General features: G+C 34.7%; 1 protein-coding gene across 1 annotated transcript in view; it reads right to left on the bottom strand.

The window, feature by feature from the left end:
• Positions 1–9471, bottom strand: part of CDH18 (cadherin 18) — a 349770-nt gene extending 340299 nt beyond the window's left edge. The window contains exon 1 of the mRNA XM_047860381.1: positions 9244–9471. Coding sequence (XP_047716337.1) covers positions 9244–9471 — 228 coding nt within the window. The remainder of the gene's footprint in view (positions 1–9243) is intronic.
• Between the last annotated feature and the right edge of the window lie 17819 nt (positions 9472–27290).

The raw sequence follows: 27290 nt of genomic DNA, 5'->3' as shown, positions 1-27290 counted from the left end.
GTTCGAGCCCCGCATCAGGCTCTGGGCTGATGGCTCAGAGCCTGGAGCCTGTTTCCGATTCTATGTCTCCCTCTCTCTCTGCCCCTGCCCTGTTCATGCTCTGTCTCTCTCTGTCCCAAAAATAAATAAACGTTGAAAAAAAATTTAAAAAAAAAAAAAAAAAAAAAAAAAAAAATAAATTTAAAAAAAAGTTTAAAAAATTAAAAAAAATTCTATTTATAATTGTGTTGACATAAAGATTAGTATAATACCAACTGAATAATATTTATTTTCATATTTTATTCTGACTTGAAAATGCATTAAAACATTTTCTAGGCCTTTTAAGTATCATGAACCCAACTATATAGACAATTTAGCTCTGGCAAAAATTGTCTCTTGACATTACCAAAAGCTCTCAAAGATGAAAATCAGCTCACAACACTGACACACGCAGACATGCAGACACACACACACACACACACACACACACACACACACGGAGGTGGGTGCGTTTTTATACTGTTTTAAAGTTCACAATGTGAATAAATATATATGCTCTGGTCATAGCAAATGGATTAGGACCCTTAAAACTGTCAGTGCAACATTAAGAAATGCCTTAATTACCTTAAACATTTTAAAATTATATTTAAACAAAATACCACATTTTCTAAAATGTAATTAACCTTAATGAGATCATATTTCTTAAAAAAAAATTCTGAATTTCCAAAACCTAAATTAAACATATGCCAAATCAAAATCCTCTTTTATGCACCCAATTTCTTATAGAATGGACCTAAATAGTTAAATTTCCAGGATGATTATTGGAAAAGTTCCATAGCCATATAAAACCGCATACCATAATTAATTTCACAAGACATCATGCCATCACATTGTCATCTGTATAAAATTCAAATGTCATATTTTGATACATGAAGTTTTCCATTTCAAGGAAGTTATGATAAAAACGTTCATAAAATTATCATCTTGACAATATTAGATGACAATTGGGACCTTTCCTTGCTGCACACTTAATATTTAATTCAGAGCTCATAATGACATTAAAGATATCATATATTCTTTTTGTGAAAAGCTCGAGCCTTCCCTATCATTTTTACATGATTTATTCTCTCTTTAACCTCAAAATCATTTATTTAATTTGAAACTACAGCACTTCATATTAAAAGAGGTTTTAAGGTTCTCTTTTCAAAAAGAAAAAAAAATTAGAATAATGCCAGTAATAGTGAGATGAGGGAAGAATTTCCTGCACTATACATTAGAAATTGATTTTCATTAAAGAATCAGATATCTTATAATTCCTCATTTGCCACTGCCATAGCTAATACCCTGAACAAGAAGAGGTCACTTAACCATTTTGAGCATCGTTGCTCTCTATTACTTGCAAAATTTGGCAAGATGGTTTCTTAGCTCCTTTATTTTCCTTGAATTCCTTCCTTATCTTTGATGTGTGTTGTTTTTAATAAAGCAACTTGAGAATAATTGTCTATAGTCTATACCCATCATTCAAGAGAGGATGCAGATAGGGAGGAGAGAGAGCGTGGCAGAATTTTAGTAACTAAATCCTTAACAGATGTAAGCAATAGCTTCTCTGTGTTATGGTTATTATCTAGAAAAAATTATAATAGTTATAAGCAGATACACCAAAACTGTAGGAAATGTAAGATGGAGAACATAATTCGTTTGCTTATTCTGAAAAAAATTTAAGTTTTTAACCTTTATTATCAAAAGTATCTTTAATGTCAGTAGAGCCATAAACCTAAACATAAAATTGTGAATAGATTAAATAGCTTAGCCTATAATGCACTGCTAGGTAAAAACATACAGTTCAGTCTCTTACTTTTTGTTTATGAGTTTTATTCCATTCCCTTTTATTATCAAACAATGCCATGTAAAAAAAAATCCACTTACAGATATCCCAGGAAATTAGAACTTCCTTTGTTTTCATACAAAAATGCTTGGGTAAAGAAATAAACTTCTATAATGTTATTCAAGTGAAAATAAAACATATATATGCAGCAGAACAATAGCTAAGCACAAGCAGTTACCATTGGAAATATATGAAGTGTATTGTGAACAGTTGTGGATTAAGACATTATTTGCAGTGGATATTTTTAATTAAATTCTACCTATTACATACACTAAATATTCCTAATATATATTAGTGAGAGTCAATATACTTTACAATTATAACCTGGCATATCTAAGGATATAATCTATAGGCAAATATGAGAGGTAGACTTAAAACAACCAATTTCAAGTGGCTAAGGAAACAGAAATTCAAATATATTCAGAATTATAATTTCTGATCTCTACCATAAGCATTTCTACTTTGACACCATTTTTTATTCAATAAGTAATATTTTCTAATATGTGTGATAAACTATAGATGTTAAGGCCTAAAGAATATATTTTTTATCTACTGTCACTAATTCTGAACACCATATCCTCAAATTTCAGAAGACTCTAAGTCTAAAAATACAGCTTTAGTCAAAAACATGCTAGGAATCTCTTGTCTTTCTGATTCTAGCCATTCTGACAGGTGTAATGAGATAATGCCTTAGATGTGGCAGAGTGGCTGGAATCAAAAAGACAAGAAATGGGAAGTGTTGGCAAGGATTTGGAGAAAAGGGAACTCTCCTGCAGTGTTGGTGGGAATGTCAATTGGTGAAGCCACTGTGGAAAACAGTATGGAGGTTCCTAAAAATTAAAAATAGAATACCGGAGAGACTGTGTGGCTCAGTCACTTAAGCCTCAGACTCTTGATTTTGACTCAGGTCATGATCTCACAGTTTGTGAGACCGAGCCCTGTGTCGGGCTCTGTGCTGCCAGCTTGGGATTCCCTCTCCCTCCCCTTCTCTCCGCTTCTCTCTCTTTCAAAATAAAAACAAATGAATATTAATAAAAATAAAAATAGAATTACCATATGATCCCATAATTGCACTACTGGGTATTTACCCAAAGGAAACAAAACACTAATTCAAAAAGATATATGCACCCATATGTTTTTCAGCATTATTTATAATAGCCAGGATATGGAAGCAATTCAAGTGTCCACTGATATGATAAATGGATAAAAAAGATATGGTGTGCACACACACACACGTACACACACACACACACACACACACAGAAAAGTCACAGAAAAGAATGAGACCTTGCCATGAGATCTTGCAACTACATGAGTGGACCTAGAAGTTATAATGCTAAGTCAAACAAAAAGAGAAATACATCATATGATTTTACTCATATGTAAAGTTAAAAAGAAAAAAAAAAAAAAAGAAAAAAAGAGACCAACAAGCAAATGATAAAGTGACTCTTAGATACAGAGAAAACTGGCAGTTGCCAGAGGAGAGGTAGGTGGAGAGATGTGTCAAATAAAAGAGATTAAGAGTACTCTTGTCAGGCTGGGGACTGAGTAATGCACAGAACCACTGAATCATTATACTGTACCCCTGAAACTAATATAAGTATTTAATTGTACTTCAACAAAGAAAATATATTGGGGAAAGAACAAAAAATACCAGAAATCACTGCATTAAAATAATAAATTTTTATAAAGCAGTAATTATAAATGAAGTCCAAAGACAAATGGTAACTTTGAAAAAACAAACTATTCATACCATATAACTGGCAAGAAATTATTGCACCTATTATGTAAAGAACTATTAGTATTGATAAGTTAAAGAGTCCAACAAAACAATATAAGATTAAGAGACATGAACAGTAAAAAAAAAATGTATAAATGTGCATCCTTCAAATAGGAAAAGATGATCAATTTAACTCATAATAAGATAAATGTACATAAAAAGCACACAGAGATGCTATTTTTCACCTATTATAATTGCAAAATTCCAAGTTTTACAATCCCATCTTATTGGCATTGCTATAGAGAAATTGTCACTTTTCTACATCATGGAGAGAAATGCAGAATATACTACAATACCTATGGACGGGGATCTAGTAATACCTACCCAAATTCAAGATTTATCTTTTTTCTTACTTTTTGTTTATTTATTTCTGAGAGAGAGGGAGGGAGGGAGGGAGGGAGGGAGGGAGGGAGGGAGAGGGAGAGAGAGAGAGAGAGAGAGAGAGAGAGAGAAGGAGGGAGGGAGGGAGGGGACAAGTGGGGGAAGGGCAGAGACAAAGGGACAAGAGGGGGAGGGGCAGAGACAAAGGGGGGCAGAGTATCCCAAGTGCGCTCCATGCAGACAGCAGAGAGCCTGATGTGGGCCTCGAACCAGTGAACCATGAGACCATAACTTGAGCCGAAGGCAGCCACTTAGCCGACTGAGCCACTCAGGTGCCCCTAAACATTTATCTTTGAATCAGAATCTCACGTTTGGAAATTTTTTCCACGGATATATGTATATTAAATGTGTGTAGAAAAACATACATTATATTATTGCACGCAACAGCAATACAACAGCAACAATAAAAATGAAACCAGAGTTAATAAACATTCATTAAAATATCTACGGAGGAGTGGTCCCCAGTGTAAATGGTGAAATGAAACTTTCAAAATTCTCTCTTTCATAAAAGCAATGAGTAATGAGAAAGATTTCTGTTTCAATAATTTGAAATAATTATCACAACCATTAACATGGATATACAAGTTTATGGTTTATAGAGCACTTTCTGTGAATTACCATTTGATTGTTACAATAGCCAAGAAGATAGATACGTATGTACAAAGATGAAATAGTCCCAGGATCTCCTAAAGTATTCACACTATGCTAGGTGCAGCAGGCATCTTAATAGGAATCCACAAACATTACCTGAAAATGCCACTAGTAAATATTTTAGATTTTGTGAGCCATACTTTCTCTGGCCACCTCTTAATACTACCACTTTTGGTTGAAAACAGCCATATCCGATACATATATGCATAAGCGTAGCTGCATTAAACACACACACACACACACACACACACACACACACACACACACACACACACTAGGGGCACCGGGGTGACTCAGTTGGTTAAGAGTCAGACTCTTGATCTCGACTCAGGTCATGATCTCGAAGTTCGTGGGTTCAAGCCCCACATGGAACTCTGTGCTGATGGTGCATGGAGCCTGCTTGGGATTCTGACTCCTTCTCTCTGCCCCTCTCCCTGTCTTTCACTCTCTCTGTCTCTCTCTGTCTCTTTCAAAATAAAGTAATAAACTTAAAAATAAAACACATTAGTCATGGAAACTGAAATTTGAATTTCATATAATTTCCATATCACAAAAATCATTTATTTGTTTGTTTATTCAAAAGTGAGGATAAAGAGAGAGAGAGAGAGAGAGAGAGAGAGAGAGAATCTTAAGCAGGCTTCATGATCAGCACAGAGTCTGATGCGGTGCTCAACCTCACAACCCTGAGATCATGACCTGAGCTGAAATCAAATCTAACTCTGGACCAACTAGGCCACCCAGGCACACCTCACAGACATTATTTAAAATTTTTTTTCCCAAAATTCAAAAATGACAACTAACAGAAAACCCAAACTTGCTTACTATGCAGGTACTACCAAAATGTGCACAGACTCAATCTGGCACACAGACTGTAGTCCAACATACCCATGATCTAAACCATAAATAAAACTTTATAGTTGAATTAGTAACAGAACTACCAAACAACATTTCTCAGCTTCACCTCTAAGGAAATAGAAACACAGGGAATTAAAGAGACTTGCCAATCGTAATACAGATAATAAGCAAAGAAGCTGTAACTCAAATCTTTGTACTCACTAATTATTGATATCTCATGAAGACATTGAATCTACTCCAATGACAGGTATTTATGGATGGCATAAATTTTAGACTTTGTGTGGTATCTTATATAAAATTATAGTCTCACTCATAATGGGGTTCAATCTGCATTTTTCATGTAAACATCAAGTTTTTATATGATTTTTGGAAAGAAAAAACACTATTGTTTTAAAATTATATAGACATTACTATATAATTTGTTCCAGGAGAAAAGGACTTACTTTCTAACCAGTGTGCTCTAATATTTTTCTTACTCTAATCCTTCAATTATTTTTAAAATCTTTACATCTATGAGATATATAAAGGTATTTAACAATTCCTAGAGATCCAGTACATGAGATATATTCATGCTAGTTATGGTATCTGATCTTTCATGGCCATTACCATCAGAAAAAATATGTATTATGAATTATCAATTATACATAAATGTATATATAATTATATGCATGTATAATGATGTGTATATATTATACATGTGTATATATGTATGTATATATTATACATATGTATGTATATATATGTATATATACACACATATATATGTGTATACATACACACACACATATATATATATATATATACACACATAATTATACTATTTACCATTAGAAATAGTCCTTTGATCATGGTCACAGCCACATATAAGCATCTTAGTAGTGAGCAATATATATTGACTACTGTCAACAAAATAAATACCTTCATATTAACTCAATCATTGATTAAAAATATTAAGAAAGTATCATAAAAATATATAAGAAGTTGGTATATAAAAACACTTAGGAGCTTAACCCTAATCAAATGTCTAATAACGCTGTTTTATAATGTGAAATATAACTGTAGTTACATACGATTATATTCAAGAGCTCAAGGATAATTTAAAATAAACTTACATAATACATCTATAAAAATACTATTTTAATGCAAAAACTCCATTGCATGAATACTAATTATTTCTAATGACAAAACTGCTAACATTTCTGTGTCAGAGAAGGTCTAAGTTCATAATTTTCAGTTCTTTGGAGGAATTCCTTTTCCTACTCATAGTAATTGTAATGATTCTATTTTTTATTCCTAAGTGCTATGAAAATACATAGCTGTTTCCATATGAATGTATTTGTAAATGCGAGACATAAATTCACTTCTTGAACAAATTAAAGTAATGGGACAACAAGTACTAATCTAAGCACATACGGATCGTTGAACTTTGCAGTCTTAAAAATCAGTTATATTTGTATTTTTATAAGGACATATGTATGTACGTGGAGACAGGTGACTGGAAGAAATCTGTACAATTAAGTTATAATTTCTCATAAAGGAAGAAGAGAAGAGAAAAGAAAAAAGAAAAGAAAAGAAAAAAGAGAAAAGGGGGCGCCTGGGTGGCGCAGTCGGTTGAGCGTCCGACTTCAGCCAGGTCACGATCTCGCTGTCCGTGAGTTCGAGCCCCGCGTCGGGCTCTGGGCTGATGGCTCAGAGCCTGGAGCCTGTTTCCGATTCTGTGTCTCCCTCTCTCTCTGGCCCTCCCCCGTTCATGCTCTGTCTCTCTCTGTCCCAAAAATAAATAAACATTGAAAAAAAAATTAAAAAAAAAAAAGAAAAAAGAGAAAAGAAAAGAAAAGAAAAGAAAAGAAAAGAAAAGAAAAGAAAAGAAAAGAAAAAAAAGGAAAAGACAAGACAAGACCAAGTGAGGGGGTCAGGTCAGATAGGGAATAAGAGAACCACATCCTTGGGTATAACAATTTATATTTGTCCACCAATACTAGAAACAGTAGAACAGATACCAATTTCCACAGAACCTCTACCAGCTTGAATAGCTTCACAGACTTCTACCGCCTCCTGATGGGTAACAAGCTCTCAACCATATGCTCATTGGCACCCAGGCCCAGAAAGAATGTCTGAAATTGATATACCTAATAAGGCTTCATCTTTTACTAGATGAGGCGACCCAAGAGGAAATGAAAGTCGCCCGATCTTTTCCTTTCCAGAAAATTTTGTTTTTTGTTTTTCACGTGGATTGATATGACAAGAAATATCCATAACAAAATATTTATAGTAATAAAATACATTTTCCTTTTTGGGTACTCCTAAAGGGGGGAGGACATTTTTTCTGTTTTTTTTTTTAATTTTTCTTTTTCTCAAAGATAATAAAGAATTACAGAAAAGTATTCTGAAGTTCATAATAAAAACACGAGTTTCAAGTAATTCAATATATACGTGTATATATGTGTGTATGTGTGTGTGTGTGTGTGTGTGTGTGTGTGTATACACACACACATAATTTTAGCACATTTGTTTTCATCTACTTTGTGGAATACTTTGTAGAAATAAATAAATGATGAAGATGAGTTGTTTCATCTCATTTTAATAAGAAAAAGACAGAATTGTTTCAGATCTTTTCTTATGTACCACATTCTGACTCCTCAGCTCCTGCTGGCTATGGAAATACAGCTGCAACCCAGTCCCTGTTGGATCAGGGGCGAAGCAGATGGTTTGTGATCCTGTACTGCCTACACATTAGGGAAGCACTATGGCTTGGATCTTGGATGCAGTAGTATTTTTTTTTTTTTCTTTAGTACTAACAGTGTTAAAGTGAAAATAAATAGTCAAGCAGGGAGATGAAATTCACTGAGCCTGCAGTCATGGAGATTCTACTGCTGTGCTTACTGTTTCTCCCAGAGGTACTGAGTAAACTAAGTGGCTGCTTCCAAGGATCGGTAATTCATCAGAAGGTCTCTCCACCTCCTGCTCTATTCTCTGCCCTGGAGCCTGCATGACACATGGTGAAGCTGTCCCCAATTAGTGAACACACAATCTCCTGATTGGTTTGGTAAACCATTAAACTGTCTTGTCACGAGAAAGGGAATGTGGTCTAAAGTTATGACTATTTTACCAACTTCACTCTTTCGGAATTTTAACAAAACCTATACATCCTGTGGACATTTAATCTATATTTAAAATATATCAGCATTTTTATGGAAATTAATATGGGGAATTGAAAAAACATCCATGTGCTTTTAAAAGATGGCTTAGATCCAAATACAATCGCTGTGACAATTAACAAAAATATATTAGATGCCATGAAATATAATAGATGCACATTGTTTCATGTGCATTAGCCATAGATTGAAAAATATAAATACCAATGCACCAGTAAATGGCTTTGTGAATTATAATATACCTTCATGATAATAAAGACAAAATCACTCAATTATGTGTTCAATTCAGTGTTTCTACTTTACACAAAAGAATGTAAAGAGTCATACGGTGGTGAAGAACATTCAGTTCAACATGTATGGACCAATGTTTAGGGAGATGTGACATGACTGATACACTTTATTTTTTTCAATCATGATTTTGAACCATCCTTTATAAGTAATACCATTCTATAGCATATTTCCCTCTACTTTCTATGTCTTTTCAAATCCAACTCAACTCTACCCTCATCTTATCATAATTTCCTAGAATAGGAAAAAACAAACAAACAAAAACTTACTTTTCCGACATATTGTGGATCGGGTCCCATATGTTCTTCTAAAACAAAGAACTGATTCCAAACCCATCCTCTTTTGGGACGATGGTGGACTTCGGTTTCACCTTCAATGTGTTTGGTCTGGTTTCTGGTCACCTTGATGGAGCTGTGGTGAGCAGTTCCATAACACCTCTGCACAAAACAGAGACACACGAGGACTGGACAGATACAAGATGTGCTCGTAATTTTCATTGTAAGATAGCTTTCCAGTTCACCGTCTTCTTTCTTTTCTTTGTCAGTTATAAATGCTTAGTGCGCATTCAAGAGAGAAGCCAGAGCATCTTTTGGAAGGACAGTCCAAAGTAAATTGTTTAGCGTGTCCATGATTTAACTGCCCATCAGGGAAAGCTCAGACTACATTTACATCCTGAAACACTTGGAGAATCAAATCTGTAGTTGTCTGATTCCAAATCTTCACAGTAAGTGAACACAGGCAACCATTTTCTACCTAATGGATAGAGAGAAAATTACATATATTACAAAACATGGTAGCTTTAAGTATTTTCTCTGAATGCAAATTATACTATTTTGTAGGATGATGCTGATGTGTAAAGAATACATACAAATTCTTTTTGCAATTCACACAAACATGCATACATATAGTCATGCAAAAACTTGTATCCTGCATACATTTTTACAAGGATCTTCTTATCTTTACTGTTAATTCTCAATACTTAAAAACAAATTAATATATATTTATATGTATTTCTTTGTAAATATATATATTACTTTTAAAAGAATGTATATATTTGAATATTTGTGCATATATATATATGCATATTTGTATATTTATATATTTATGTGTGTATCAAATCCTTGGAAACAACAGAAATGCAGTCCTAGGGACTGCAGAAATGCTCAGAAACCGACCATGAGAATGTGCACATTTGCTATATGATCTCTTCCAATATATGATCCATTAGGCACTCCTTACTACATGCAAATTTTTGTTTTTGTGTTTATTTTATTTTTGTTAAATGTGATGCAAAATCACAACACATACATGGATTACCTGCTCCATGTGACTCACTGAACTTCACCAAAATACTCAAAATACTTTAGGGTTGAAAAACTGTCACAGATCATTAAAGCAATCAAGTAGGTAGGTACTTGAACTGCTTAGCAAGCACAAGAGGCAAAAATAAAGCAGAGCAGATAGAAAGATGGCTGAAAAAAAAAGTATGCAACTTAAACTCAGTCCATACATGGGGATCAGACTGGCACGGCTGTGTATGAGCGAGAGAGCTTCAATTGGCTGAAGCATAGTTTGCGTGGATTTTGATAGTCCTACAGATAATACTCTAGGGTGTGGTCTTCACATATAGGCAAGACAGATTGTAAGCTTGGGGATGACATTACCCACAATTCTAGCAGCTATGTAAAGAAAGGTAAAAGGAACCAAAGAATGGTAGCAAAAAGATCAGGGGAAAATGCTTGGATCCTCGAATAAGAAATGTCGAAGACTTGGCCTCCGATTTTAGTACAATTGGGACAATCAAGCAAAACCTACGAAATATTTCTGGAAAAAAACAGGCAGGATTTGGGAGGGGAAAAAAAAAGTTGACCCTGAAATTAGTACTTTACAAAAACATGAAATGGTGTAGCAAGTTTTGCGGTATTTTTATAAGTATGTTTCAGTAGGTATTTGGAAGGAAACATGGATTCAAGGTTATGGCTGTTCTATCTAGAAAAATATTAGATGCATAACTCTCATTTCATAAAGCTCACCCCTGTATATGAACACAAACTGAAATGTAGAGCTGAATCGATTATAAAGTAGCTGACTTATCAATATAAAGACTTAATAAATTGAATATAAACAATTAGCCATAGCATAATTCTTTCACACAACTGAAAAAAAGTTTCTATCGAGTAGGGAATGTGAAACATCTCACATGAGACTCAGAATACGGTACTCTTCTCTATCAATACATCTTCCCATACATTTGGGTAATGATAATGCTCATTTACCAGTTGTTCAAGGATTGTATAGGATTAGAACTAGGATTTCATTTTCATTATCTAGTGAATATAACTTGAAGTTGGTAATATTCTCTGAAAGCAAAGATGTATTTTTCACTGATTTAAATTAAAATGACTCAAAATCTCTAACATAGTTTTTTTTTTAAAAAAATACCATTATAGCTCCAGCATGGTGAGAGCACTGGAAAGAAAGTAAAAAAAAAAAAAAAAAAAAAAAAAAAAAAAAAAAAAAAAAAAAAAAAAAAAAAGATAAAATAAAAAAACAGATTTACTTTTTTTTTTCCAACAATGTACTTATAGTACAAACATGAGTCATCTAAGTTTTTCAAGTCTTACTTTGCTCATTTAACTAAAATTTGTGGCTTTGAATCATTGATTTTAATATTCTTTCCAGTCTAATAAATTATTAAAGACTCTTCATTTTCAAGTCGCAGACTTCAGAAAAGAAACTTTAGTCTTTCTTCTTAGAAGGCAAATTGATGAATATATAGAAGGTGTTATCTTAATAATTTCACACCATTTGGTGTGATTTCTAAATGAAATTAACATCTTTGCCCTTTATGCTAAGTTGTTTAACCAAGCATAATTCATGAGCGAAAGTGAAGAAAGTGTTTTTTGTAATGCATTATAGATATGTAGAATGAGTGTGTTCTTTAAAATAATGATCTAGTCTGGCATTCCAAAAATATATAGATGTATTTTAATCTATATATGTATCTTTAGAATCTTCACTGTGATAATTACAAAGTGATAAATAAGGCTCTGTGGAGTGAAAGAACAAATGTAAACATTACTACTGTACTTTTGCAAGTAATTTCATTTACTGTGAGAAGACAGAACTCCAAATATAAAAATCTTGTGCTATACTTCAAGAAATCCATCCCTGCATAGACTAGAAAGAATTAAAACACAAATAATAAAAAAAAAAACATTGATTGAAACTAACACTGTAGAAATATGTTGCAGACATCTGCCATTTTTTAAGTGACATTCAAACAAACACCTTACCTACCCTCATGGAAGACTCCAATATATGAGTTCTGATAAGCAGAGCCTTTTCACCTCTGAAAACTTAGGGACCTGACACTTTCTTCTTACAGCCTTTTAGTTAGAATTTATACCAATGGCACAGCCATGTTAATTATATGTTCCAATACCCTGGAACAAATGATGGATGAATGCAGAGACAGCTGAGAAATTTTTCACAGTGTTAGTGAGGTTCTCAAGGTCCAAATGTGGTAGATGTGAGTCCAACAGCCTGTGGGAGAGTCCAGGGGCAGGTGCATGAATTTAAGAGTCATTGTAGCTTTACTGTTTCAATGTGAGTACTTGACATTATTTCTTACTGTCTAACTTCCTTTGCTTCCCACTTCCCAAACCAGATTCTTCAGCCCTCACCAGTTTTGATGGTTGAAAAATACTTTCTCCAATAAATTTATTTGCTGCTTTCCATGGCCAAAGCTGCCACATGTTACTTGAAAACAAGAACCTTCTCTGACATAAAGCATTACTGTCATTCCAATAAAGACATAATTTCCAAATAATGCATTAAATGAAAAAATGTTTAATGTAGACCTCTCTCCATTGTTCTGTTACTTAAGCTAAGTGAAACAACACTGCTTCCGGAGGGTGGCCCCTTGCTTTTGTAAATACTCCCTCTTCCAAAGTGGAGTTAATAACAGTGTACTATATGAGTCAAGAGACATGACCTCAAATGTTCATCTTGTAGAACACTGTCGTATTTTGTAAGCAGCTTTTCTCTGAGCCTCACAGTTTTCATTTATGAATAAAGATTCTTAATGAATTCTCTTTGAGCATGTTCAGCTATCTAATTATTTGAATTTATGATTTAATAACTATGTATTATTTACAACTTTTCTTACTGTCACTGACTTACATCACTCAAGATTAAATAGCCATTTACAGCTCTTCAATGCATTCCTTGATTCCTGAAGGAAGGCATTCCTTCAGAGAGCTCTGAGGAAACAACATTCTCAGAGAAATGGATTCTCACATTTCTCCCAAATGTTAATGCTTGTAACTTGTGCCTTTGACTGGATATTTTTACATTCATTCTTAACTTATAAACCTTGAACTCTAAAGAGGTCTAGAGAATGGCTTTTGTTTCTTTCTTTTTTTTTTTTTAAGAAAAGCTTTCTTTGTCCTTTGTTTATTTTGAAAATGTCTTTATAAAAACCTACTCTGCTGACATTATTTCATGAATTTATCTTTCTAGTCTCCGTATGTGAGGAGTGACATGAGATATTTCATGTATTCAAAAAATCTAGAATTATAATTGCCACCAGGATCTGAACTCTAGCATTATAGGATACATGTTAGGAATTTATCTGACATTGAATAGAGCACAACTAGCTTAAAAAAGAAACTGTCAAAGAAGATAAAGTACGATAGAAAGTCCATATTTTTTGGAATTACTTTCACTGAGTTATATAAAGACATCTTGCCTGAAGAAGTAAGTACACAGCGATGGGAACATAATGCTCAATACACAGAAGGGACTTTCCAACTATCAAAACTGTAAATCTATCAGATGAGAAAATTTTTCTTTGTGTCATCTTGGAAACAATGCAACTTAATATTTTAAGAGAGAGACAGAGAGAGACGGAGAGAACCAGCCCAGTGGGGCAGGGCCCATGGGAGAGGGAAAGAGAATCCCAAGCAGACTCTGCACTGTCAGCATGGGAGCCCAACATTGGACTGCATTTCACAAACCCTGAGAACATGACCTGAGCCAAAATCAAGAGTCTGAAGCTTAACCCACTGAGATACTCAGGAGCCCCAAGATTCATCATTTAAAGCTATAATACTGTCGGGCAGATTTAAATATAAGAGACTTTATATTATGTTCGAATTCTGGAGTTGCTTATATTAGGCGAAAGTTACAAATACTGAACAAGAGCCATTTTTAAGAGTAGTAAATATTTACTTAATACTTACCAATCTTTGTATCTGTGTGTGTGTCTCTGAGTGAGTATTTACCTTCAGGATGGTCTAAAATCTCAAAATTATCCTGTGGGTTGGTGATAACAGGGATAACTCCCATTGCTGGCAAGATGCATTCTCAGGTACATGTCTGATGCTGCAGCTATGGTTTCCATCATTTTTGGATCCAATGATCAAAAATATCAGTATCCTTCTCTCATTCTCTGTCTAGCTCTTGATCAATTTCTGATGACACTGACTTCTGAGGTTTTGATTTACCTTCCTGCCTTTCACTCTCCATTGTTTCAATTCTCTATTAGTTTTTGCTTTTGTTTTTTGTTTCCTCTCTCTCTCCCTCTCTCTCACTTAGTAATTCATCTGTTTAGGAGAATTACTCTTCTCAGTCTTTGTCAAATAGAGCTCTTGATGACAGTCAAAATGCAAATTCTTATAAACCACAGAGATTTATGCAGGGCTTCACCTAAGTTTGTTTCAAGTTTTATCTCTATGTTGATACCCAAATCAATATTTTCAATCTCAATCTGACCTTTTCAGGAGTCAAGGGTTTGATATAATAAACTGCATTTGCTTAAAGTATATATTTAAATATATATAAATATATTTAAAATTATATATGTGTATACAAATGTGTATTCAAAATTAGATATATGTATTTAAAATTATCTCAAAATATGACTCACACTAAAATATAGTATATATATATATATATATATATATATATATATATATAAATCAGAAAGCATTAACTTTTACATACTGTGCTTTTCTGCTAGAATTATTAATATTGTAAATATTAATAATGATTATTAAGTTTCATGTAGAAAGTTATGAAAATAGGTTTGCACACAGGCTTTACTCCCTCACATGGCTCATTCCTCTCTCTTTGCCTTAAGAGCCTTACTCTCCAAATTTTATTCAGTAATACCTACCCTCTGAGGTCTAGACTGAAAGGTGTTTCTCCACAAAGACTTCTAGTTTTGGAAAACAATTCTCTTTGGGTCTCTTATGTTTCTGCACATCGTTTGAGTGAGTGGCATTGACAGCCTGCCTGCTGTCATTCTTTTTTTCCCACAGATACATGTATAGCAAACAGCCTTGGAAGAAAGATAGAACATCCCCCTCCCTTTGGGGCAGAAAGTCTGATTGGATTACGTCTTCGTTTAGGACAAAGATTGAAGAGGTCAGCTAGCAGACCTAATATATGACTGAGGATTCCAGAATTTAGAGTTCCTTAGTCATGACCCATAGATAGTATGCATATGGCATGTACCTGGGCTGCTTCATGTTACCCCATGGGTTGTGAGGAGCAAGGGGAACTCATACCACCAATTGTGATATGGGTAATAAAGTCTTTTGTCTCTGATCCTGAGTCTCATATCTTCTGTCAGCATCTATGAAACTGTGGCAGCCTAACATGTTAGATTGATAGTCGGGTAAAATCTCAAACCCATCACTTGCAAGTCTGGATACCATAGTTCAATAGAACTGTGTGCTTCTCTAAATTACCAGAGCATTATACCATCCTGTCTTACTATGACAGAAACCAGCATTCTAATTATTAATATAGGTGTCATTTCAGTTTTCCTTTATGTCAGTTCTTTGTTTTTGTTTTTGTTTTTTTGTTTTTTTTTGTTTTTTTTTTTTAGTTCTCACACCATGTCTATGTATTGCCATCTCCTGTGAGGTACCTCTCATAATGTAGCCAATAAGTAAACATTTCTTGAGTGAAGAAATAAATGAGAAATAGACGAATTAATTCAGGGTTTGTGTCCCAAGAGTAGTATTAATATATCGAATTTCAAGTTAGAATATTTAACTGTAAAATTTTTTTACAGAAAAACTTTTTAAAAGCATGCTTTGATTTGGTTAACATTATACTTTGTTTTTCACTTCAAAGACCGTCACAACCAAAGACACAAATACTGGAAAAGAAAATTATACTGTATCAATAAAATCCTGTTTTTTCGTTTAGCTCCTTTTGCACAGGAAATTAAGAAAGCTATCCAAATACTGAGACATGTATGTATTAGTAAACTTTGCAATGTCATATACTATGTCATTATAAGTAACATTTTATTATTTATAATTCAAAATACATGTATGAACATTCCTACTATGTTGAGCTAGAATAAATAAAGGAAATAAAGCAGGGACTACTATTCATGTTATAACTATTTTTTTCTGTTTCAAGACAAATTATTGTTGTTAGATTCAAGCATATTTATATGAAATTGTTAAAATTTAAAATTTAAATTTATTTTGAGGGAGACAGAGACATCATGAGTGGGGGAGGGTCAGAGAGAGAGAGAGAGAGAGAGAGGGAATCCCAAGGAGGCTTTGCACTATCAGCACAGAGCCCGGTGTGGGGCGCGAACTCACAAACTGTGAGATCATGACCCGAGCTGAAATTCAGAGTTGGATACTCAACCTACTGAGCTACCCGGGTACCCCTATATGAAGTTTTATTTTTATATTTTATGTATTCCTGAAGTCACACACATTGAAGGAAAGATAATGTCCTGAAGGTATATAAGAATGTAAGATGATATTCACAGTGCTGATCTATTTGACTACAATAGGTAATATCATGAAATTACTTCCAATTTTCATGTGGCTGATTCTACCCTTCATATGTCTAGCTAAAATTACTCCAAAAATTAGAAAATGAATATAGAAGAAAATGGAAGAAATGGTTCCCCAAATGCAACCTTTCCTTACTTGTCTGCTTATGTCAGAGTAACAAATAGATATTTTGAATTTCTCCATGTCTTCTCAAATTATTTCTACCTATCACGCTATTTTTTTAATCTTTTTTAATGTTTATTTATTTTTGAGACAGAGAGAAAGAGAGACAGAGCTCGAAGAGGGGAAGGGCCAGAGAGAGAGGGAGAAACAGAATCGAAAGCAGGCTCCAGGCTCCGAGCTGTCAGCACAGAGCCCCATGTGGGACTTGAACTCACGAACTGTGAGATCGTGACCTGAGCCGAAGTCAGACGCTTAACCGACTGAACCACCCAGGTGCCTCCCTATCACACAATTTTTATGTTTAGTTTATATTCTTGTTAAGCACACACACACAACACTATGTATGCACATACACACAGCTAAGATGTTAGGGATTAATGAAATAACTTTCTAAAATGGTTATTCAGTTTGGTTTAAAATATCAAAAAGCACCACTGGTGCAGACTCCTAGATGTCTAAATCACTATCTGGTTTCTATCCCCGAGCACCCTATACATCTTGCTAAGCATTAAGTCCCTGCTCTCCACTTACCCAGAATAAACACTATTATTTCCTACCCTCTCTTGTGGCTTGATATCACCTCTGCACTAAGTTCTAGCCAATGGCATATAAGCATAGTTTTATCTTTCAACTTCCTGGGAAATTTCCTTAGGTTCTTGACATGGGTTTTATCTATTCTTTCCCCTTCAGCCTGCCACTTGAATCCTGAATGTGATGGTTACACCTCCCTTTTGGACCAAGAGAATGAGTGCCATAGCCTGGAGATAAGAGAAGCCATGCAACTTTATCCCAGAGAACATTGTAGAGTGGAGCCTCCATATAAGCCCCAAGCTGCCTTCCTCTGAGCTCAGTTAACAGAGAAAATGTCAGACTTTTTTTTAATGCTACACCTCTTTTGTGTTTGTTACTCAGAGCTGAATTTAGCCCTAATATAATGATCATTGAACTGCAGTAGTATATTCTCCAGCCTTTGGATTTCAGGACAGGGGCTGGGATATAGGATATAAAGTACAGAGGAAAGAGAAAACAGGAAAGGAAAATCAGGGGAGGGGGCAATGGCAAGATGATGGATGACACTCTATTCTAACTTCCAGAGGACTTATTTTTGGTGACAGTTTTTTCTGCATCTTTTATCACAAATATTAAAATCTTGCTTTTCTCTTTTTCCTCTAAAGCAAGAAACTGTATCTCATGCTGTATCTGCGTCATTCTTGCACACAGCACTAGGCAATGCAAATGGAAGGACTGATCCTTGTCCAAGGTCTCCTTCAACACCTCTGCCTTTGAAGTCTGTCCTCTATCCGAATATAATCTCAACTCTCTGCTCGAAACTGCCTCATCCCTTTGCATCACCTCTAGGATAGAATCAAAACACTTTCAGGTGAGATTCATGGTTTTTCCATATTTGGTACCTTCCCACTTACCCCCTCACCCTCAGTGTCTGCCCAGAAAACACCTACTCGCATTCGATCATGCTGTCTTCTGACAATGCTGTGTTCTTACTAGTCTTTGTGCCTTTGTGCAAGCTGTTTCTTCTCAGTGAAAAGCCCATTCCTCTGTTTTAATGATCTGCGAATCACCAGTCCCCCAAGTCAGTCTTCAGAGCCTATCCACTCAGTTCTAATGGTCCCCTGTTCTATTGTCATGAGGGAGTTCAGAATAAGCCACCTCAAAATATGTCACTCTAGCATAGATTATTTCAAGTTAAAGTCACTTGAAAAGCACCAGATGCAAAAGGGCACTCTGAGCTTTCCCAAAGCAGGAGATAATATCCCCATGTGAAAGAAGCCCTCCCTATAGCAGAAGGAAGCAAACATTTCTCAGCACCAAGGATGGGAAGTTGAGGTCAAGACACATCTGTAAAAACAAGCCTTGCTAAACTAACTCTTATCTTTCTAGACACATCCCTCTACCCAATTAACTAAATAGCCCAAGGCCCTTTGCCTTGTTACATTTTCACAATTTACTACTCTTGGTCCAGCCCATCAAATAAGGGTCTGGTCCTAACAGGTTTTTGTTTTTTTTTTTTCTTTCATTTTTTATTTCCTTATATAGGCTCCTATGTCACATAAAAGTTATATTAAATGAATTTATATGTTTTCCTCTTGTTAATGTGTGTGTGTTTTTTGTTTTTTTTTGTTTTTGTTTTTTGTTTTTTGTTTTTTGTTTTTTTTTTGAGAGAGAGAGAGAGTTAAATAGAAAGTTTGAGGGAAGGGCAGAGCAGGAGGGAAAGAGAATCCCAAGCAGGCTCCTACTGTCAGCAAGAAGCCCGACATGGGGCTCAAACTCATGAACCATGAGATCATGACCTGGGCCGAAATCAAGAGTCAGATGGCCTGACTGAGCCACCCAGGCGCTCTTTTTTGTTTTTTTTTTTTTTTGAGTAATCATTTCTCAAGTAAAATGTCTTACCTTCCGTATAAAAAGCAGGCATATGATTCTCCCTCTTTTGGGGTATTTCAGTTTCCTTAATTTACAAGGAAGTTTGTTGGCTTAATTAAAATGTAACATGGAACATCATTCTTATTTGGATCGAAACTAAGTGTTCATTTTTTTATGCCATATAGGTACCAAAGTTTTATGTAAACTATTGAGTCAAACCATCCTTGAATTTAAAACTGTGTTAGAGATTTCCTTAGAAAATGTAAATCTATAAGGAGCCATAGCATTGTTTATCGTTAAGCAATATACTTGTGAATTTTAATGAGAGATTTTGATAAAAAGTCCTAAGCAGAAAAAGACGTGTAGCATTTTTATAAATATACTTAAAATACTACGTTCAAATTGTCTGACGTTTGACAGAACTTTGTATTTCTACTCAGGGTCACATTCACCCTTTACCGTTACAAGCATGCTCTTACCAATACAGCCGACTCTCTCACATCACATTGTAAGTCTGTTAGATCTACGTGGCCACACATTAATGCTAAGGATATTCCATTACACGCTATCTGCAGGATGAAGACAAATAGATACGTGCATGGTGTCGACACTGCTTCATGATCTACAACCTGGAATGGTTCTCAGTGTTTTTTGTTTTGTTTTGTTTCTGTTTCTGTTTTATCCAATTGCATCACATAAACCGTGTTGTCAGTACAGTTTTTCTAGTTATAGTAAATCTGTCAAATGTTCATTAACTATTCCTAACATGACCAAGAAGACATTTTATCATAAGCCATATACTCATAAAACTCTATGCACTTTATGCATGATAATGATACTAGTTGAATACACAGTGCCTGTCACACAGCCCTGGGTGCTCTGTGTCTCCTGAAATGTCTTTCATGGCTTTGGCCCTTGAAAATGGTATACTCGTCTCTCAAACACTAGTGACATTCCTTCCTTGCAATCGCCACCACTCTACATGGGTTAGGCACTTCTCTGCACCCACAGAGCCCTGTAAACAGAGTTTTATTTTGCCCTGTAAACTTTTACCACGTATTGTGTTTTCTCAAACAGGATTAGGTCACTTAGCATAATGTCTTTAAGATTCATCCATGTTGTAGCATATAAAAAATTTTCTTTCTTTCTTATGGATGAATGATACTCCAGTGTGTGTGTGTGTGTGTGTGTGTGTGTGTGTGTGTGTGTCCTACATCATCTTTATCCATACATCTATCAATGGACTTTTAAGTTTGTTGCACCTCTTGGCTGCTGTACATAATGCTGTAATGAACATCAAGTGCAGATATCCCTTCAAGGTCCTGTTTCCATTTGCTTTGAAAATATTCCAAGATGTCAGATTGCTGAATCACATGGTAGTTCTATTTTAATTTTTGGAACTTTCATACTCTTCTCCATAGTGGCTCTACCCTCTTACATTCCCACCAATGGTACATAAGAGATTTCTTTTTCCATGTCCTTGCCAACACTTGTTATTTCTTGTCTTTTTAATAACAGCCATTCTGGAGCACCTGGGTGGCTCAGTCAGTTAAGTGTCCAACTTCAGCTCAGGTCATGAGCTTGCAGTCCATGAGTTCAAGCCCTGTATCAGGCTGTGTGCTGACAGCTCAGAGCCTGGAGCTGCTTCCAATTCTGTGTCTTCGTCTCTTTCTGCCCCTCCCCTGCTTATACTCTGTCTCTCTTTCAAAAATAAACAGTAATTTAAAAAAATAATAGCCATTTTAACAGGTAAGAGGTAATATCTCATTGTGGTTTTGATTTGCATTTCCCCGATTAGTGCTGTTGAGCACATTTTCACGTACTTGTTGGCCATCTGTATGCCTTTTTTAGAAATATATCTATTAACTATTCAGATCCTCTGCCCATGTTCAATCTGTTTCTTTGCTTTGCTAGACTTAATTGAGTTGCTTATACATTTTGGATATTAATTCCTTACTAGATATATGATTTGCAAATATTTTTTATCATTCTTTTTGTGTATTTTCATTTTGTTGAAGGTTTCCTTTGCTGTGCTGAAATATTTTAGTTTGATGTAACCCTAGTATTTTTGCTTGTATTGTCTTTACTTTTGGTGTCAAATCCAATAAATTATTATCAAGATCAATGTCAAGGAGCTTACTACCTCTGTTTTATTTTTGGAATTTTGCAGTTTGGGGTCTTACATTTAAGTATTTAATACATTTTGAGCTAACTTTTGTGTATGGTGTAAGACAAAGTTCTAACATTATTCATTTGCATGTGGATATCAATTTTCCCAGGTAAATGCACTGAAGAAAGATCTTTTCACCATTGTGTATTCTTGGCACTCGTGATTATTTGTTGAGTTTATTTATGGGCTCTTGATTCTTTTCCATTAATTTGTGTGTCTGTTTTTATCCAAGTAATGTGCTATTTTGATTAGTGTTGTTTTGTAATATGTTTTGAAATCAGGAAATGTGATGCCTTTAGCCTTGTTCTTTCTCAAGATTGTTTGGTTTTTAAGGTGTTTTTTTTTTATTTCTTTCTTTTTGGTTCCATATTGATTTTAGGACTTTTTCTCTTCATGTAAAATGTCATTGCGACTTTGCTGAGGGTTGCTTGCAATAAGTCTGCAGATCACTTTGGGTGGTATGGGCATTTTAGTAATATTCAGTCTCCAATGAATGAGCATGGAATGTATCTCTAATTTGTGGTTTCAATTTCTTCCACCAGTATTTTGTAGTTTTCAGTGCACAAGTTTTATCTCCTTGATTAAGTTTATTCCTGCAGTATTATTTTTGATGCTATTGTAAATGGATTTGATTGTTTTCTTAATTTCCTTTCTGGATTGCTGACAGTGCACGAGAATGCAACTAATTTTTTATGTTGGTTTTATATCTTGCAGCTTTGTTGAATTTGTTCAGTAGTTCTAAGTGCTTGTGTATGGGAGGATCTGTAGGTTTTTCTATATATAAGATCACGTAAGCTGTGATTAGATATAATTTTATTTTTCCTTTATAATTTGGGCGACTTTTATATCTTTTTCTTGCCTAGTTGTTCTGAGTAGGACTTCTATTGGTATGTTAAATAGAAGTGGTAAGAGTGGGCATTATTGCTGGGCCCTGACAGCATTCTGAGACAGAAGAGTCACAGTCCCAGCACCTGGGAATTGCCCTAAAAATTACGAGAATGTTGGGCATATTGCCCAGTCTTTTCTTTCTCAGGGAGATGCTGGAAGCTTAGAGTTTCCTCCCAATTGCATGGTACTGTTCCAGGGGTAGGGATTATGGTCAGAAGGTACCACAAGTATTCCTACTACTTTTGATGTACTTGCTTTCACACTTGCCTGAGGTCCAGAAGCATCATAACTGGATTCTAGATTTCTCATAATAAGAATCTGCCTATGTATGCTTGTTGAATGAGTGTCTTCATGTGAGGAAGTAGGGTCTGGAACTTCCTATCCTGCCATCTTACTGACATCACTCAGGACATTTAACTTTATATGAAATGAGTAGACACTGGAGAGTTTTGAGGAGTGTATAACATAAACTGAATTAAAAGAACACTCTAATATCCATGGAAAGAATGGAACATGAGGGACCAATTGAACTAAACGAAGAACAGGTTTCAACAGTATTTTATAAGTGCAAGTGAGAGATAATGGTAGCTAAATATAAGGCCCTACCATAGGAAGGAGAAAGAGTTAGTGTGTGTGTGTGTGTGTGTGTGCGCACACACACACACACACACACACACACACAAAGACTATGTGTTATACTTCATGATGTTTGGATTGCAAGGCAGAACATTCAAAAAGAATCATAAGAGGTAAAGATTAACAGGGCAAGAATGTAGGGTTCTATTTTTGGTTAGTAAATGTGTGCTATCTCTAAGGCATCTGAAAGGAAATGTCGAATGAGCAGTCACCTAAACGAGAGCTCAGTGGAGAAGTCAGGAAAAAAATGGCATTAGCATGAGAGCAAAATACTGAAGTCACTTAAAGCCATTGGCTAATAAGATCACGTTGGAAGCAACTGAAGTTGGAAAGAGTGTAGGGCATAGGGCTCAGTATTGGGCATTCAGTATTTAGAACTAAAAGTAAAGGATTAGGAGCCTGTAAAAGAAATAGAGGAAAGGTGTGATTTGGTGGCAGTGGTACACATAGGTGGCAGGTGAGGTATCATGGAAGACTACTGCACAAATATTTTAGAGGGGAGACGATTGCACAAGCACTTACATCACTGTATTTATTAATAAAAGACCCAGATACCATTAACCTACTTCTTACACTGAATTTGTTTGTAAATATTTAGAGTACAGAAATGAACTGTTTTTTTTTTTTTAAGAAATGAACATTTTAAACATACATGCTACATGATATACAATGGACTGTGTCTTTAAAGCCATTATCTTATTTAACTAATTTTATGATCTTTTTCTACTTGAAGATACTAAGACTCAAAGCATTGAAATAGCTTGCCTAAAAGTTGAGATATGAAGACAGTTCTATTTGAGTTCAGTGTCTTTCTCCAACAGTAGCTTTAAATAGACATGAGCTTGAGTCATTACGCCTCTCTCTCCTTGTTATTGGTCCTTGAGATGTGAGATATTTAACATCTGAAAACTTTTAGTTCCGTATGTTGGATGATATGATAGTGGGAGCGATAACCCATAAATTTTAGTTAGTATTAGAAGAGCCAAAAGAAGATAAAGTACTCTTTCTGCTTCATAATAAGCCCTTGAAATGTGGTAGTAATATTTTGTTATATGGATATCTCACTTTAGAATTTAATTCATATTTATTTTTATTACATGTTACATTTTTTTCTATACCCACAATTTAAAGATAAAGATAGGGAAGACAATTCATTTATTATATCTAGTGAACTATTATAAAATTTAAAAAGCAAATGGATGCACTATGATAATCAATTATATACAATGTTTAGGATAAATGTGATTTTTCTCACACACTAACATTATCTATCTTTCCAACTCAGCTTAGAAAAAAACAGAGTCATACATATTCAGATGTATTCTAATAGCTTCAATGAGATAAGGAACTTACAGTATAAATGAGTCTGATTCTCTTCTCCTGGCAAACCAGGTTAAACTCTAGGAACAACTTCTACATACCTAAGGGTTTTTAAATGAAAGGATAATTTTCTTTTGTGATGTTGACTTATGATAAATAAAAAGGACATGTGGAAATTATAGAGCATCTCTCCATCTATTTTGCTATCAGTCTCTCAGATCTAAAAAAAGAAAGTTAATTCTAATATTTTTAAGATATTAGAACTTTTTGAGATATTAATAAAATGAGACATTAAATATCTAATGTTTTAGGGAGCTTAGGAAGTAAAGGGTTTTACTTTTAATATCCTAAAACTCATTGAATTTTTATTTGCAATTTTCTGTATATATTTCCAGTTATTGCATTATCCTATTTGTGCTTTTATAGCTTTTAGCAATTAGAGAATAAAGTAGGTAATATGTTTGCATAATATAATCATTCAAAAGACCGAATATAAAATAGGGTCTCCCGGTGGTAATAAAGTCCCTGTGGACAGGCTACTAAAGTATAACTTTGTTGAATCGTGTGGAAACAAAACAACAAAAATTTGTAATGTCCTCCAGAGTATTATTAGATAACATGTTGCTATGTTTACATAGGGAATTTGCCACATTGTTAATATAATAGCTACTTTGTGGTCCTATAGAGGTTTTTAGCTGATATACCTTTATTGGGAATATTCAAAAGGTGTTTATATCCAGTTTCCAAATAATTAAAAGTATATTCATAGGTCTAGATTTTTATCCTGAGAACATTTATTATTATGATGACTTTATATTATTTGCTTTTATTATAAGAGGGCTTACCTACTCATGGTAAGAAAACAAATAAATTAAAAAAAACAATACAATTGGACATAAAGTGAAAAGCAAAAATAATTTTCTTCCTCTAACACTGAGTTCTACTTTCCATATATGCACAGTGCTGAAGATATGCACACATAGTATTGAAGATAAACTCTAAAAAATAATAGCTATATCAACAAACAGAAGATAAATGAGGAATGCTTAATTAATACATTTTTTCCACTAACGAAGTCATATTGTGTTAGTATTTTGGAATTGCTTCTTGCCATAATAATAAGTGCATTTTATGTTTACTATAGACCCAACTTATTATTTTTAACTACTACACATCACACAATTGCAAGAGTGTACACAATTTCAATATTCAAAAAATCCTATTAATGACCATATGGACATGATATGCTTGAAAAGCAGAAACTCAAATTAGTAGACAGCAATCCTCTTTTGTTTCAAAAAGACTGATTCAAAATCTGCGAGTTTAAGTCAAAAAGAAAACCACACCTTTGGTTTATTGGCTGACAGAATGTTCTATGAAACCTGATTTGTGAAAAAAAAAAAAGGCAGCCTAAAGTAATAGGTCTTTATTATATTGGTTTTGTACATGTAGATAATTAAGCCCACTTAAGATGTAGTTAAATAGGAAAAAAAATGTTCACAATATTTCACCCACATCATGTTAAATTTGTAAATGATCAAAATAGAGAACAAGTTATTCGTTACACACCTTGTCTTTCCTAGAGAGACTATATCGATTAGCCAGATGGTAGACTTGAAAATCAAGGTTTTGGAATCAGGCTGATCTAAGTTTGAGTCTGGCTCTGTCCCTCGGCACTGGTAAAGTGGGTTATCTGAGCAAGCTAACTTCTGCTACACTGAGTTTGAAACAAGCATAACAACACTCTTCAGTATAATGCAAAAATTATTATATGAGAAAATATCTCTAAGAGCCTGGCCTACATAAATCTCTCAAATGTAATTACTAATAATAATATCATTATTACCGGTAAAACAGTGAGCATTCTATTATTTCCTTTGGGGAGGGCAACCAAACAGTTTTAAGACATCTGCCTACAGGGATGGACCGTGTGGATTCACACGTGAACACGTACATCCAAACACAACAGCCATGAGGTCCTAAATTTCTTTGGTTTCATGTCTGCTCTAATACCTATACTGAAACCCATGTAGTCTGTATCTCTATGTCCCATTATCCGTCCTAGGATTCAACCTTTTGTATTTATCACAGACAGCGCAAGCCATGATAGACCACAATAATGCTGCTTTGGTGGTGTATCAGAGAGGTCAGAAATGAAGATTCTTGCATTTCATAAGTAACCAATCTGGATAACTATAGTAGTAGCTACAGAAAACAGAGGTCCTTTTTTTTTCCCATTGAAAATTACTGACTTGCCTTGTACATTTGTGAAAACTGATGCCCTATCCCTCATACAATAGCTAATTTTAAAAGTGAGAATTTTAATAATGGTTCCCATAGAAGCATCTGGGCCAACCCGAATATGTGTGTTCTTGTCCAATAATCAATGGCAACTGGCCTTGAAGACTATTAATAACTCAACTTTTAAACAGAATCCCCACAGAATTATCTGATATAAAACTCAATGTGCACATAAACATTACTTTCATACCGTACTGACTTTCACTGAAAAGCAGGGAGTACAAAAACACGATTGAGGAAAGACGACAAACCAACAAACAAAATTACCAATGTCTTTTCCCATAAAACTATGAGAGGCTAATGTGTGAATCTGCTGGGGCTATTATAACCAAATACCATAGGCTAGGTGGCTTAACCAACAGAAGCCCAAGACCAAGAATCTACTGATTCAGTTTCTGGTACAGGCTCTCTTCCTAGTCTGTAGTCTGCTGCCTTCTCCATATGCCTCACATCCCCTTTCCCGGTTTCGTGCACACAAGGAGAGAGTGAGAGAGAACAGCTTTCTGGTATCTTTTTATCATATAAGTACAGTAAACCTATAAGGTCAGGCTCCTATACTTATGGCCTCGTTTAACCTTAATTAGTTCCTTAGATGCCCACCCCCAAATACAGACACACTGGG

The sequence above is a fragment of the Prionailurus viverrinus genome, chromosome A1 (genome assembly GCF_022837055.1).
Source record: "Prionailurus viverrinus isolate Anna chromosome A1, UM_Priviv_1.0, whole genome shotgun sequence".
Taxonomy (NCBI): domain Eukaryota; kingdom Metazoa; phylum Chordata; class Mammalia; order Carnivora; family Felidae; genus Prionailurus; species Prionailurus viverrinus.
This window is presented reverse-complemented; position numbering and strand designations above follow the sequence as displayed.